This window comes from Mobula birostris, chromosome 20 (assembly GCF_030028105.1).
Source record: "Mobula birostris isolate sMobBir1 chromosome 20, sMobBir1.hap1, whole genome shotgun sequence".
Classification (NCBI taxonomy): Eukaryota; Metazoa; Chordata; class Chondrichthyes; order Myliobatiformes; family Myliobatidae; genus Mobula; species Mobula birostris.
In genome coordinates this window covers 13,051,522-13,067,733 of record NC_092389.1, presented here as the reverse complement: position 1 = coordinate 13,067,733, position 16,212 = coordinate 13,051,522, and the positions used below count along the sequence as shown (strand labels likewise).

The 16,212-nt window shown below is 36.3% G+C and overlaps 1 protein-coding gene across 1 annotated transcript in view; it reads right to left on the bottom strand.

Annotated features, from left to right (window-relative positions):
- Nucleotides 1–11,701: 11,701 nt before the first annotated feature.
- Nucleotides 11,702–16,212, bottom strand: part of cbl (Cbl proto-oncogene, E3 ubiquitin protein ligase) — a 144,800-nt gene continuing 140,289 nt past the window's right edge. The window contains exons 13-16 of the mRNA XM_072238167.1: nucleotides 15,348–15,506; nucleotides 14,897–14,991; nucleotides 14,017–14,211; nucleotides 11,702–12,913 (exon numbers count right to left, since the gene is read on the bottom strand). Of these exons, the coding sequence (XP_072094268.1) occupies nucleotides 12,645–12,913; nucleotides 14,017–14,211; nucleotides 14,897–14,991; nucleotides 15,348–15,506 (718 nt within the window). The 3' untranslated portion in view covers nucleotides 11,702–12,644. The remainder of the gene's footprint in view (nucleotides 12,914–14,016; nucleotides 14,212–14,896; nucleotides 14,992–15,347; nucleotides 15,507–16,212) is intronic.

The following is a 16,212-nucleotide window of genomic DNA, read 5'->3' as shown; positions in this document are numbered from 1 at the left end:
CCTGGAACAAAGGATGATAAAGGTAAAAAAAAATATGAAACACAGATAAGGCAGATAGTCAGAATCTTTTTCCTGTGATAGCAGTATCAAAATCAAGAGGATATTGGTTCAAGATGAGAAGATTTAAAAAAAAGGGAGGGGAGGAATTTTAATGTCACAAAGAGAGAAAGAAAATGTCATCCAGAGCTTGCTGCCAAAGTGCTGGAGTAACAGACAACTACCATTTTAAGACAGGCACCCAAATAGCAAGGCACTGAAATGCAAGACCATAATACACAGGAGCAGAATTAGGCCATTTGGTTCATCAAGTCTGCTTCATCATTTTATCATGGCTGATCCATTTTCCCCTCAACCCCATTCTCCTGTCTTCTCCCCATAACCTTTCATGCCCTGACTAATCAAGAATCTATCAACCTCCGCCTTAAATACAACCAATGACTTGGCCTCCACAGCCATCTGTGGTAATGAATTCTACAGATTCACCACCCGTTGGCTAAAGAAATTCCTCATCTCCATTCTAAATGAACAGCTCTATATTCTGAGGCTGTGCCCTCTGGTCCTAGACTCCCCCACTACAGAAAACATGCTCTCCACATCCATTATCCCGGCCTTTCAACATTCAATAGGTTTCAATCAAATCTCTCATTCTTCTAACTTCTAGTGAGTACAGGTCCAGAGCCAAAAATGCTCCTCATACTATAGGGTAATGTAATGGGAGACAGATGACACATTGTTTATAATACAAACTGTTCAACATAATTCACAAACACCGTCATTGAGTTGTGTTCATTTTAAGAGACTCTGTCTGACGTAATGACGTCAGTGTAAAGCAATTGCTTTTGGTTTTGATTGTAATGGAAGGGCTACAGCTTTTGTTAAACACAAAACAATTCTCACGTTTTATTCACAAAACGCTACAATACGATAACCCTTTCATTCCTGGAATCATTCTCGCGAGCCTGCTCCGAACCCTTTTCAATGTCAGTACATCCTTTAAATAAGGCACCCAAAACTGCTCACGATACTTCGTTTAATTTGCAATCTGCTACCTCCCTCTGCTGGCTACAGGGAGTATAGCGGAGGGCCAAATATGAAAGCTGCAGATAATGGAATCTGGCGCAAAAAAAACGCACTGCTGAATGAATACAGCGTATCAAGCAAAATCTGTGGAAAGAAAGGAAATGTCGACGTTTCAGATCAAAACTCTACAAGGTGCAGACTAGTTTGTTCTAATAGTTACAATTTTATTATCTTCATATTGAGGTGTGGAGCCATTGAGTTTTTAAATGAACTCATAACCTGATATTTAAGGATGGAGGATGTCATGAAAACCCTTGTGGCTGATTATTACTCATGCACTGAATTTCCTGCTGGTTGAAAAAGCTGGATGGAAAAATGGATGTTCAATGATAAGTATTGAAGGGCAGGGGATGTTCAAGGATTTTCTTGATATCATGCAAACATAATGGCCAACTATTAGCTACAAACCCACTGAGCATTTTAAGGTAATTTTTATTGAAAGGATTATTAAAAGATATTAAGTTCAACTCGGACAGTGGTATTAGACCAAGTAACTCATACTGAGGAGGATATCGGCATGGGGCTTTTCCCAAGTTATTTTCTCTTGGTTAGTCTCACAGAATTTTTTTTTAAGTCAAAAGAATCTGTGAGTGTGCTTTTGATCTCAATACAGATAATTCAACAATAAAGAAATGCAGGTTAAATATAAAGTATCATCTGACACCATACAATATCCTTGACTACAAGGTGGGTTCAGGAACAGCACTTAGAATAAAGGATCTGTTTCTCATGGTAGACATATAAAACTAGAGGGCATAGGCTTAAGGTGAAAGGGAGGAAAATTAACAAAGATCCAAAGGAGTAAAATTTTCACACAAAGTGTAATTAGTATCTAGAATGAGCTGCCATACTGGGAGGTGACAAGATTTAAAACACATCTGACCAGATACTTGAGTGAGCAAGGCATAGGGGGATATAGAATTAACACAGGCAAATGGGCTTAGTACAGACAGACGTGAAATAGTGGATTCTTTTGTTGTATTAGATGACTATTATTCATTTCAAGCCATCAAAAATAAACACTCACATTAAAACCTAGGACAAAACTGACCCTGTGCAGACTGATTATTGACCTGCATGCAAGCATCTAAATACAAGCTTGGAACCTCAAGATCATGGCCAAGAGCTAAGCATCAATAGGATGCAAAGAAATATGATCCCACTACTATATATCCAACTCAAATCTTCAAATTCTAACAAATATCATAGTTCAGAACACACTCATCAGGCAAAAGTACATTTAACAGGTCACATTAATCCTTCATCATACCCTACTTGATTGCATGCTTTGTACAGATCAGATAAACAGTTTACAGTAAATACTAACCTTTACATATGCTGTGGTCAGCTAGAAAGACAAGAATTTAATTCCAGTTTTGTGAATACACCATATATTTAATCATAATTGTGGTACCAACATACAAGTTGTGAGTTTTACAGGATTTAAGAAACATCAGCAGCTCCTCCTCCAACAAATCAATGAAAATAAAATTTTGTCATTTCTCATGTATCTTTTTCAACCTAAAAACAGCACTCATTATTAAAGTTCAAAATTACATGTATGCCAAGGCAGTCTCATGAATGTCAGAACTTTCACTGTTTACAGGCTAGATCCTGTTATAAATCCCAAATTAAACAGCCTCCTCTCTCTAGTTTCAAAGAAACATATGAAAAAAAAACTTTAAATGCTGGAATTGCTCTGCAGTTATCAATACACTCAATTAAGAGAAGAGGTAAGTTAACATTTTGGGTGTACAAAACATGTGAGAATTCCAAAAATTTATAACCTCTACATTAAGCATTCTCACTGCACCTACTTCAATGAATCTTGAAAATTTTTTCAAGTTTCAAAATTTTTCTAAATTCTATAGAAACAGGCCTGGTCTACTCAAATGTCTCTTGACAAACTCAACTTCCCAGAATCCAGTCTGGTGACACTTCATTGCACTTTCAACAAGAAATATATTCCTTTATACAAGATCAAAACTGTCCACAATACTCCAGGTTTGGTTTCACTATTTAATACTAAAAGATCTTAAGTCTTGCTCCAAGGGAGATATAACATTTGCCTTCTCAAATATTCCCTGCAAGCTCTCAGTTAGTGTACAACTAGTATAGCATAAAAATATTTCTGTTTCTTACAATTTAAAAATACATTGCATTCATTTTTCTCCTTCATATTGTACTTTATCCGTCCTGATATTGCCTATTCATTGCGTCCATATAATCTTCAAGTCTCTTTACATCATCACTATTTATATTCATTATTTATGTGCTAGGTCCTCTGATCAAATCACAAATAGATTGTGAATAACTGGGACCTAAAGAATAGATCCCCATTGTAATTGAGAGTACCTCACAACCTGCCAACTGGAATGACTCATTGTTACAGTTTTCTGCCTGTTAACCAATTCTCAATGTATATTGGTACATTGCTGTAACCTTGTTCACCAAGCTGCTGTGGGACTGTGTGTCCCCTCAACTTACTCTACTCGGTATCGACTGGAATTCCTTTGAGTTCCCTTTCCTTAATCCATGTTCAACCAGTATCTTCCCGATTATTTGTCAGCCTAACATATTCCCCTGCTTTCTATATACTTCCCTATACAATGGCATCGCATTTGCTACCCTTCAATCTTCAGGATCAATTCCAGAATCTACTGAATTTTAAAGGAAAATGATATCATTCATTACCTTAATAGCCACTTCTAGCAAAACCTTTGCAATCAGGTCCCTGCAGTTTCTCAGCTTTTAACTCAGCAGCCTTTCATTACCTATGCTATTTTTCTCATAATCAATTAAAGCAGACTCTTGGTTCTCCAGTTTTTTGGAAGGTGTTATCATTTTCTGCAAATACAGGTACGCAATTATTCAATTACTCAGTTATTTCATTACATTATTATAAATTCCCATGTCTTTATCAATAGTGGATCCTAAGAAAATATGCATAAGGGTCTGCATGAGTTCCCAACCTTTTTTATGCCATAGAGCCTTACCATTAACGGAGGAGTTTGTGGACCCCAGGTTGGGAACCCCTGGTTTAAGAGAAACAAGGAATGTGGTACCTCGGAGTGAATATAGCAATAAATACAGCATGAGTGAGAAAAACAGAAAAAAGTTTAAAATAGAGAGGCAGCAGACAGAAAAAAATCAGTAGGATGAACAAGTTGAGAAGAGAGGAACTGATCCATAATTCTTTGAAAAAGATATTTGGAGGTAAAACAGAATCTAACAGGCAAATCACGTTTGTTTCTAAAAGCAAACACTTTTTTGCCAGGGTTGTTGATACTTGCGACCCCTTTCCCCACCTCCACCTCTATTATACAGTATATAAACCATCAATAAAAAAACACTGCACAAATGTGAGTTCAGCACATCTTTAATACATTTTTCACAATAGCACTTTTCATTTACCATTTCTTAAAACACTTACCAACAGTCAGAGCACTTAAATGAATATAAATTAATTGCACAAAACTTTCCAAATCTGCAATGAGGTTAGGAGTTTTAAAAAAAATTACATATTGCAAGCACAAAACCCTGAACAAAGTAAAAGATCATCCTACATCAGTGCAGAATAAAAAATTAATCTCAGGAAATGGACACATTGCTCGAAATAGACACTAAGACTGACCAGTGTGGGCTTAATGGTGAGACTCAACTTCCATCATATCAAAAGTATTGGAGTCACCTCTCACAGTAGCATTTTCACCAAAATTATAATCTTAAGGTTACAGTATTTAAAAATACCATGACTTAAATGTCCTTCAGTTCTGTACATTTCTACATTTATAACATTGAACATATGAAATTTACATAATTTTTTCCAGAGGCTATGAGGCAAAGCAAGTGCATATTTGGAAAGCTGTTGAGTACTCAAAGGGTTAATATTGAGAGCCATTCAAAAGCATGTTAGCTTTGGGTAGCTCCCTGCTAAAGTTATGTGTGGCTGTGCTGTCTTCATACATGTGTCTCCTACACTTATATTCAAATGCCAAGTTTGCAATTACTATAGACAACATCGGATCCAACAATGCCAAAATCAGACTGGGGCATACAGAACAACATGATACTCTATTTGTGAAGTCTACATCCTAATTATTCAGGCCACATCACATACAAACCATAGTCCTCTATTCAACTTACAGGAAACAGCCATGCTCATCAGTAAGTTCAAACCTGGGCTCACCACTTCTCCCCTTATTTTTGTGGATCTCAGTTTAATGCAATTTTTATCGAATTCTATTTTCTATACATTAAATGGAATAACTTAACTTCCATAACAAGAGCTCATCAGTGACAGTTCAGATGTCATTTATTGCTAACACATCTTAAAAATTAAGCCAATCTTATAAAATTCAACAATTTGATCAATTTGGCTCAGTTGGTTGCATACTTAGCTCAGGACTCTTTATTATTCTCACCTAATATAAGAGGCCAGAGGCAATATAGTACTGGGAAACTCTTTTACTGTAGGTAATCTCACCCTCCACATGAAACAAAATGCCCCACTTGCTCATAAGGATGCTAATGATCTCAGAACACTCCTTAAGAAACAAGGACTTGGTCCTGTTTCCTGATTCTTTCAATTAAAACTATAGTAATTGGCCATTCATTTCATTACATTTTGTGGATTCTTTCAAACAAAGCACACATTGTAATTATTTAAAATACCAGAGACATTTCTTTGAGAGATAAGGTGCTATATTATTTATTTCATAAGGAGGATTTCCCTGCAACTTCATTCTGCACTGGCAACATCCACCAACATTAACAGTGAGCCCAAAAGTCATCATGCTATTGTGAATCAAAACTGACCAAAATTCACAGATCAATCAGACCCTTTTGAGGAGAGAATATCCAGTTTTTTTAAAGAAATGAACCATTTTAAGCAGATTATAAAACAAAAGGATTCAATCAATTTGATGCAAATAATCTGATTCATACGTTCTATCATTTCTGGGTCACATCCACCGTAGATACAATGTCTGAAGCCAACAGGACTATATGTAACTCTGCCTGAAGTCCTGAGAAAACTAGATTTCACAGGGGAAACATGAAAACATGTTCCCTTAAGAGATTTAAAAAAAAAATAAAGTAAGAGGGTATATTTTGCCATCCATTTTTGAAATTAGGATAAACAAAGGCAAAATTACAAAAGCAGACTTTGGATGAAAATAGAATGCATGGTTGTCACTAAAAATTCAGAGCTTAGAAGACAAAGGGCTCCATTATTCATTTAAAAAACCAGTTCTTGAAATGCCAAGATGACCTGATTAGCTGAACACCTATCAATCTAGAAACAAAAATCCTTAATTTACAAATAATCTCAAGCCTCAATTTCAATCCAACTTCACATCTTGTATGTGAAAACATGCTTAGTTTGTAAACTGGGTGAGTGCATTAATTTTAAAGTTTGAGCTACACAAAACAGTACAAACTGAACTACAGTTTATATCCCAATAATTAACAGGCAGTGGGTAGCTGTTTGACTGTGAGGGGATTCAGTTCTGCCTTTAACTAGATTCAGCAGATATTAAACTCCTTTCATCTTTTAAGAATCCAAGTCAGATTTCATAGCTTCAAACTGCAAAACTTCTATTACATTTCACAAATTTTAAATCCAGTGATGATAGCTAATTCTGTATTTTTAAGAACAATGCATCACCTTCAGGAAAAAAAGAATATTCTTGTATATTTCTCCCCCCAAAAGGTCCTGCAGAAAATTTAGTAACCAGACATGATTCTTCCCAGCAACACACATCAAAGTTGCTGGTGAGCGCAGCAGGCCAGGCAGCATCCCTAGGAAGAGGTACAGTTGACGTTTCGGGCCGAGACCCTTCGTCAGGACTATCCTTCCCCGCTCAGATTCAGCAAATGGAACCACGAGACTGAATAGGATGATATGGCTAATGTGGCCTATGTGAAGCCAGATTGTACACATCCAGTGATCAGGTTAAAAAAAAAATCAAATCTCGTGATCAATAACTAGTTTTATGATGTAACACTATCTTACAGCTGGACAGATAGCCATTTTGCTTTCCCATGAATATATCTTCTGGTCAAACTTGTCAATTATGTAATCCTTTTAAACATATTTTTACTCAAGGTAATTGTTAAAATATATAATTCTCAGTAATGAATGTTCATTGAGTTAAGCAGTAACTATTTATTCAAAGTTACTGAATAAATCAGCACATAGTGCACTCCAAGCTGTAAAAGATGACATTTTTCTAGACCCCTTTGCTGCTAATAAATTACTAGGTTTAATCACTGGTTCGGGTTACTCTGCTCCCTCTTGGCTGAATTTCCTGTTCAATTTCCATTGGCTAAATTCCTAAATTAGAGTGAGCAACTTTAAATAATACCTCACCCAGGTTCCTATTCAGTTCAAACATAAAATCTGCATATGGAAGGACCCATCACATCAGTCAGTAGAACGATGCAACATGCTCCATCTTGAGTTGCCCAGTTTTCTGACTCAATTTGATAGCAAGGTTAGAGTGCTTCCATTTAATTTGCCTGAGACTTTGGTCAGTTTATATGGCCACACCGTAATGTACTACCTGACGAATTTGTGTTAGGAAGAAAAATCACCGGAGTGCCACATAATTTACATTATTCTTTAAGGAAATATGTGGGCCTGGTTCCAAGCAGTAGCTGCAAGGGAGAATATTAAGATTTTTAAACAACGTGTCATTAAATTAAAAGCACGGTTAAAAACTGAGATTGCTGCTGAAGTCTTCAAACAGAATAGCTTCAAGATGCACAATAAATTCTTCACAAATTAGGAGGATACAAACCAAAAACCCTTTTCCTCCCCGCCAATAGTGAATCAAGGATCACACATCACTGCCCTTAAAATCTTCCTGAACAGCACTATGTTCGACACCATGACCTGAAAAATTATTGTATTTCACAAGTTGCATATAACCTGGCAAACCAAAACTGCACAACTCTGGTTAATACTTTAATGAAATTTAATTACAGCCAGACAAGTGCAATGCTCACATCCTTCTATCAATGTTTCAGGTGAAAGAAAGTCCAATCATTAAAGGAATTCACTAAATATAAATGAGCAAACAAATCTAACCAACACAAAATGCTGCAACCAAGATAAACAACAAGCTAAAAGTCATGCTTTGTGATTACTCAGTAACAAAATCAATTTTGACAACTATCATTTTCCACTCTCCCATCTGTGGCTCAATATACCCAATATGCAACTCCTTCAGTAAGATATACCTGGTATTCTTAAGATTCATGAACCACTCAACACACACAGTGATTTTCAAGAAGAAATTATTACTTAATCTAAACAATTATCTATTTAGGAAAAAAACTGGTTTAAAATTTACAAGATGACTAGGCTATAAAAAATAAGTACATTTTTGTTAAACTTTACATTTCATCAATTAAATTGGCCAGACATACATATTCATCCAGTGTTCAATCCTACCTGACATCAACCAAGATATTTAGACTACACATACTGTTCTGGAAATGGATAAGCAGATCATAGCCAACTTTCCATTCCCAACTACAGACATAATAATTGTATTTAGTAAGATAAATATTCTTCTTTAATCAAGTTTTTAAAAAACATCATGGCTACAAATCAGACAAATTGCAACTTCAATTGAAGGAACAGTCAGTCAGTCTCAGAAGAAAATCCTTAAACTTGCAAATAAAGTTGAAGATTCAGTTAATCAATTAAAACTCAGTTAGAATTGTATACAGTTTATTTTTACGTTTAACCTTTCCATTAAACAGCAGTGATAGGGGAGATGCTAATAGGGAGAACAAGACCAATATTACCAACCTTAGGAGAGAGAGGAACTTTCTAACTAATTTTGTCATTTTGAACTTTTTGGAGAGCCAGCATGAGCTTTAATTTTAGAGGTTCTTAAGGTTTTAGATAGTTAGTGACCTACGGAGTATGGCCATTTCTAGTAGTTACCCCAGATATAATGATAACTGTTTTCAGACTGGTAGTGGTAGGGCATTTGGGATTTGTGAGAGAAGGTTACAGTGGAATATCTCACTACTAGGTTAATGTATGAGGATTGTAATAACTTTTAATGGTTTTCATAAACATGACACGAGGTATTGTCCTAAGTATTAATGCAAAATGTAGCAAGTGTAACATAACAAATAAATATCATGCCATTGCTGTCTTCCTGTCAAATATAGATCTGACAAGATGGTGCATGCCAAGACTGATATGGCAGTTACTAAAGATTTGTGTGTAGAGGATGTAACATGGTGTTTACTTCTAAGAGCAGTTTTGGCTAACATGAGATATAGGCACCCTGTGGAATCCAATACCAAAAGGACTGGGAGGCAAGACCCATAGTGAACTTGGTGTGAATGGCACAGATAAAAAGAATTAGTTGTTACGAACATGGACTGAAAATGAAGTTGTTAAACCTTAAAAGAGAGGAAATCTGCTTATTGCTAGTTAGATGCCATCCATGTCCAACAAGCAGATGTCAAACCAGTAACGTACAATTCAAGGTTAATACCTGAATCAGAATTTCCACCTGGCATTGGTTGTAACTATGCAAATTTGAAGTTAAGAATTTCCTGAATTTTCTTATTTCAATACTTAGTCTCTGTGTTATCCTTACTAACAATCCATAAATATACTAAGGACGCTGAAATATAAACAAAAGTTATTGTAAGGAATTTTCTGTGAAGTATTAAATAGCACTATCCTATTGCATGAAGTGAATGGCCAGATGAGTCCCACAGAAGTTAAAAATCATATATGCCTATAGGTCTTGCAAGAGTGGGAGGGGCAGGAGAGTGGGGTGTGGGGTGTTGGGTGTTTGAGGTGGGGATGACGGGTTCGAAAGTAAACAAGGCAACTGAGAATTATTGCAATTGTTGCAATTTCTAGAGTCAACCCATGGTAGTGGCAATTTTTTCAACTCAAATAAAAACTGCAGATTCTGGAAATTTAAAATTAAAAACAGAATTTTGAAATTCTTAATAGGCTCGGCAGCATCTGTGGCATGACAAACAAGGTTAATATTTTACATTTCATCAGGATCTCTGAATCTGCTTAAACAATTGTACATGAGAAATCTGTTTTTATTGGATTATGCTCTGAAGTTGGAAGGTGAGGGAACTGGTGTGTTTCAGGACTTTAAACAGATCATGACTTGCCCTGCAATTTCCCTTTGTCAAACAACTTCCCTTTTGTATTAAGTATAAATTTCAAAGTAGAATAGCATCATACATATTCCTGAAAGGTTCTCCACACAGACTAAGCTATACCTCATTTGTTGAGTTGAATTAAAAATTATATCCATCGTTACCTCCAACTTTAAATAGTACACAGGTAAGGAAAAATGAGTTGTACACCAGCAGAGCTGTTATTTGACTGCTGTAACAGTTTAAATTATTAATCTTGACTTTGTTAGGTTTTGAATTAAAAGCACACTTCTACACTTGATGGAAAATATTGCTCAAAACAAAACTACCCTCTGACATTTGAGTGGAATCTAGTCATCAGGAGCTATAGAACTGTACACTGAACTAAATAATGTTCAACTTGCACAGACCAGTGAAATTAACCAAAACTGCTCTTGATCCAATCACTTTTTTCTGCTCCTTTTCCTGGACCAGGGAATTGCAACGAATTGCTGCTCCCGTGCAATCTTGGTGTAGACAATTTTAAATTGAAATATAAAACACTCATGTGATGGATTTTTTAAATCAGTTAGAATCACAATCCAATGAAAAACTTTAAGTTAACTGGGGGAAACTACACATTTGGAATTGCAAGTTTTTGTTAAAAGCTTATGTGCCAAAAACCAAAAAGGTTAGATGTTAGAAACCTGAACCAAATATTAAAAAATCCTAGCAATATTCAAGCCAGGCAACATCTGTGGAGAAAAAGAAAATTCAAATGGGCAAAATATAGATTAGAAGTTTCATCAAAACAAGCAGCTCTGATAAGAGCGCATCAACCTAATACTTGTTGCTCTCTTCAGTGATGTGGCCTGACCTGTCAAGTATTTCTGGGATTTTCTGCATTTAAGTTAAATGTTATAAAGAAATGATTAATGTATTAGAATAACCTTTCATGGATCAAGCTGCAATCTTTTATCCCTGATTTTCAATGAATACACCACATTAAGAAAGTTATAAACAGTCTTATTTTAAGCAAAAAGGATTCTTTTCATTATAAACCTGGAATGATTTAAATCGGGATTGGCTATGCATAAATCAAAAACTGCTTTAAAATCTGTCCAGTGCTAGTGTACAAGTGGTCACATTGCAGTAAATTGCAATTCTTTTGCAATGTTTAACTTTTATATTCAAGTCACATGTTATGCAGAAGCATTTCAAAAAGTGAAAATACAGAATACAAGTGTACAGGGAAACACATTTACACGCGGAAATCTGCATTTGCTGGAAATTCAAGTAACACACACAAAATGCTGGTGGAACGCAGCAGGCCAGACAGCATCCATAGGAAGAAGCACAGTCGACGTTTCAGGCCGAGACCCTTCGTCAGGACTAACTGACTAGTTAGTCTCAGTTAGTCCTGAAGAAGGGTCTCAACCCAAAACGTCCATTGTGCTTCTTCCTATGGATGCTGTCTGGCCTGCTGCATTCCACCAGCATTGTGTGTGTGTGTGTGTGTGTGTGTGTGTGTGTGTGTGTGTGTGTTGAGGGAAACCTATTTTACTGATTTAACTCCTGCAAGATTTTTCACCAGTGGCCAAGGTTTTACTTTTTTTTTAAAAAAAAGGAGCTATAAATTTGGAATCCAATTATTAGATGCAAATAACTATATAAATACAACTTGGTAATTATTTCTTGTTTTGTGCAAACGATATCTGTTTGTACAAAAATAGACCCTTTTTTTCTGAATGGCAGGCTGATACAAGTGCTAACCTAGCTCCACAACAGTAATTGCACATCTCAGTGGCAGGCATTTACCAGCAACAGCAAGTAAGGTCCCATTTTAAAGCACTTTACTCTGGACCATGACCTCAAAATCCCAACTATTTTAGCACTTCAAACTTAATTTACAACACGTGCACTCAGAGACAGGCTTGTTGCAGTAAATTAATAAATCTTTGAATATCATACATTCCATGTATAGTGCATACTTCAGACTTGTGCTACAGTTTGCAGGAAAATAGTAACATCCATGCATGATGCGCATCTGCTTCTTGAATTTAAGGGAATTCACATTATACTCAAAATATTTATTATAATTAAAAGAATGAACCAATTGAGGTAAGTTTTTCTTTACATATTACAATATTTCTTGCTAAGTGATGACTGCCCTTAAGAATGCAACTTTGTCAAGGCCAATTATCTTGTGATAACTTCAAATATAAATTTTCTTAAAAAAGCCCACAGCTGGAATGGAAAAAGGCAGGGAGCTACCGTCCTTCAGTGTATCAGTAATTGCACAGACCTGATTATTCAAAATGATGAGGCGGCAGGGTTACATGAGGCACGGTGTCACTCAAGCCGAAGCTCATATCAGACAGAACCCGTGAGCGCTGACTTGCCGAAGTCAGTGTCCTGAGGGGTGGTTACGTTGCGATGTGTGCAGGGGAATGAACAGACACAAACTCACGAAGAATACTTTTTGCCATTTCCACATTATTTTGTGCAATAAGCAATGCCTTTTGTATATCCTGATACGAGTAGCCCTGGCTCAAGAGGCTGTTGATCTCAGCTGACAGAGTCTGCTGTTGCTGCAGCAACATATTGCAGCTGTTTGATCGATTAGGACTGAATTTACGTTCCGAGTTGATTCTGCGAGGTAATGGTTTGGGAGGTCTTTCAGGTGCAGATGAATCTGAAATTTAAGTGCAGTAACAAGTTAATGAAACAATCCAAAGTTCCCTTATTTTACAATTCTCAAATTATATTCTTTTCTGATGACACCAATTGATGCTGGCTTAAAGGATGTAATTATCCCTCATAACAGCTAGGCAGCAAAATTTAGCAGAGGAAACAAATGTAAGTATTCCTCTTCAAAAATATTCAATTTAAATCTATGCTATTAAATCTATCTATGCAATTATGTTATTGCTCATACTACTCTTCCACCCTATTTCAAGGTATTAAGATCAAAATGTTTTACAATTCCCACTTATAATTCAAGCATTCACAAGATCTTTAACTTAGTACCATCTTTCTTACATGTCACAATCTACCGACTCTTTAACACGACACTTGGTGTCATCGATTTTGTACTTTGAAATTCAGTGGTCTATTGCTGCACAGACATGGCTGTTCTTCTGGGTTAGTCAATAAAAACATGTTATGAGACAAACACTAAAACATAGCAACAGATGCAAAAGTAACACGGTGAAAGTAAGTTTAAAAATGCAATTTAAGAGCCACAAAACAGAATGCATAGCTATTACCTCTCATTATAATACCAACCTTAATATCGAATTAATCAGAACATCACCTTCGAATATACTCAAAAAAAACATTGAGGACCCATTTATTTTTGCAGCTTCTTCAAAAATTACTTCATTTTCCAAACAAAATCAAAAGTGGACGATTGCCAATTGACTGCAATATTAACCTCTATTTATACTCACTCTATGCTGAAAAAGCCCATTCTTGAATAAAACAAAACCCGGATAAAACTACCTAGATAAATAGCAAGTAATAGCCATCCTCCACAAAACAGCTTCACTCCAAACAATTATATTAGTATCCTGCCAGAAAGATCTAGGAATTCACACTAAATAGAATTAGCCACAAGAATGCTGTGCTGACTGGAGATGGGTTTTCTTTGGTTCCAATAGCTATAGCTTTAGGTGTAGTTACGACACTCAAGAAGGTAGACACCACTCTGAACCAATCCATAACCATATTTTAAGAGTGACAATTGACAGTATTATTAGTAACATTTACTTTTAAAGCAAATGAAATAAGTATCACCTCCTGTATGTGTATTGGGGCCAGGCAGATTCTGTTCAGCAGATGCACTAGCAAATCCTGAAGTGGCATACGAGACATCAGAGAGAGTGCGGCGAGCTGGAGGAAGTGGCACAGGTGGTTTTGGGAAATCATATGCATCATCATCTTCACTATCATCTCTCTCAGCCCCATCACTGATGGCAGAATCACCATTGTCTATAAATAATTAACAACTGAGTGAATGACAAAAGAATTTTCAGAAATCTGGTCTGAGAACTAGCTTTAAGTGTAGAATGTGTAAACATGTAGAGTAAAATTAAAAAGAAGAAAGATGGTGCCACATTAGAAATAAAAATAGTAAACACTGGCCAGCTGGTGGTGCAGTGACATCAGCGCCAGACTTCAGAGCAAAGGCTCCCAAGTTTGAATCCAGCCAGCTTCCCTTGCACGCTTCCCTTGCACGCTTTCCATCCATGCTGGGTTGAGCATTGAGCTAGCAGCTCGGCCTTGTAATAATAAGAAAGCCCGCCCAAAAAAAAAACGCCGTCATGACGGCGTCCTGATGACTCCAGTCGGAGTTAAGGGCTTTCTTCTTCTATAATAAACACTGGAAACTTCTTGCTCTAATTTCTAGGATCTGCTGGCGCATACGAATCCAAGTCATCTGGTTGATGGCTTAGTGGAGGCAGAGGGAAAATAGAAAAATGGCAAAAAAAGATGAGAGCAGTTACAGAGAGAATAAGGACAACAAATATGGAAAGATTCAAAATGGAGGGCTAGAACTTTTGCCCAGCAAATTAGGCCATGTTTGTAGAGAGAGAAAAGCCGGCCAAATACCATAGGTGCTTCCTGTTCTACTGAGCATTTCCAGCATTTCTTTTTGTGCGCAGAAGCAACTTACCTGACATAAATTGTGGCAAATCTACACTTGCGGCCTGAGATGATGAAAACATGGATTCGCACATTAGTCTCAATGGGTCAGATTCAGTCAATGTTCTAATTAAAACACACAAAGAAACATTAATAGCAATTAGTAATAAGAAATGGTTTCTTGACTAATGTTTTTCATCAAGCCCACAATTGATAAACTCAACATAAAATCATATTTTAGTAAGTTCAGACAGAAACCTCAGAAAGCACCCATGTATTACATAGTGTCACCACCATATAATTCTACATAACCATACTACTTATGACAAATCACTAACATATTCCAGAAATTTGCCTCATATTGCCCTCAGTTTCAGATGAATACAACTGTGATTACTTTTAATCAGGTTCAGATTAGGAATTTGAATCTAAGTAGACTAGCTGCATTAAATAAAAATGTTCAATTAAAATAATTTTCTTACTCTGTATTGTGGCTGCTCTGTGTTTGCAGTGGTCTGGAATCTAAGGAGGTGGTTGCACAGAGAGGAGCATGCACAGGCAATGAAGATGGAGTCATGTAATCAATATCCTCATCACTACTCTCTGAACGTTCCTCTGGTGCAGATGGCTTTGGCAGAGGCCTGAAAGCAGAGTCAAAATTAAAATAGGTTTAATATGTCCCAATCTATTTATACAAAATTATGCACGGTATTAACATAACCAACATGAAATCCATCACAAATAGCACCATTATAATTGTAAAAAGTATACCACAACAGAGTGATTAAAACAACAGCTGCAAAAACATTGTGTGACTTACTTAACACAGATTTAAATTTTCTCTGAGAATCTAAACTATTGGGAGTTTTCCACAATGCACAAAAGGCAGTTCTTAGGAAGCTTCCCCCAGAACAAAACATCTGTTACCCAACTGAACCCATTTGGATTTACTGCTGTGGATATTGGGTTAATCTATCACAGAAGAGACAAAATTCAGTTTATTAGGTCTTTCCAACAATTGCATTAAGTTATATTTTCCCCTCTGAACTAGATCTTATCCTGAATGGTAACAAATTTAATGCTATTGTACAATGCACTACAATGAAAGCTACAGGAGCTCAGTATCCAGATGTCATTGGGTTCCCAACTTACACTGTAATCAGAAACTGATTCTGAAGTGTGCCATGGACATAAAGTCAAAAGGTATGTATTGGATTGGTAGATTAAACTGAAGTCTAAAGTGGGATACTATATAAATATCAAAGTTAATTTCCTAAATTAAATAATGGCATGTTTAGAAATTAAGCAATTTACTGCTGCTCACTGAATCTTTTTGAAATATAATTT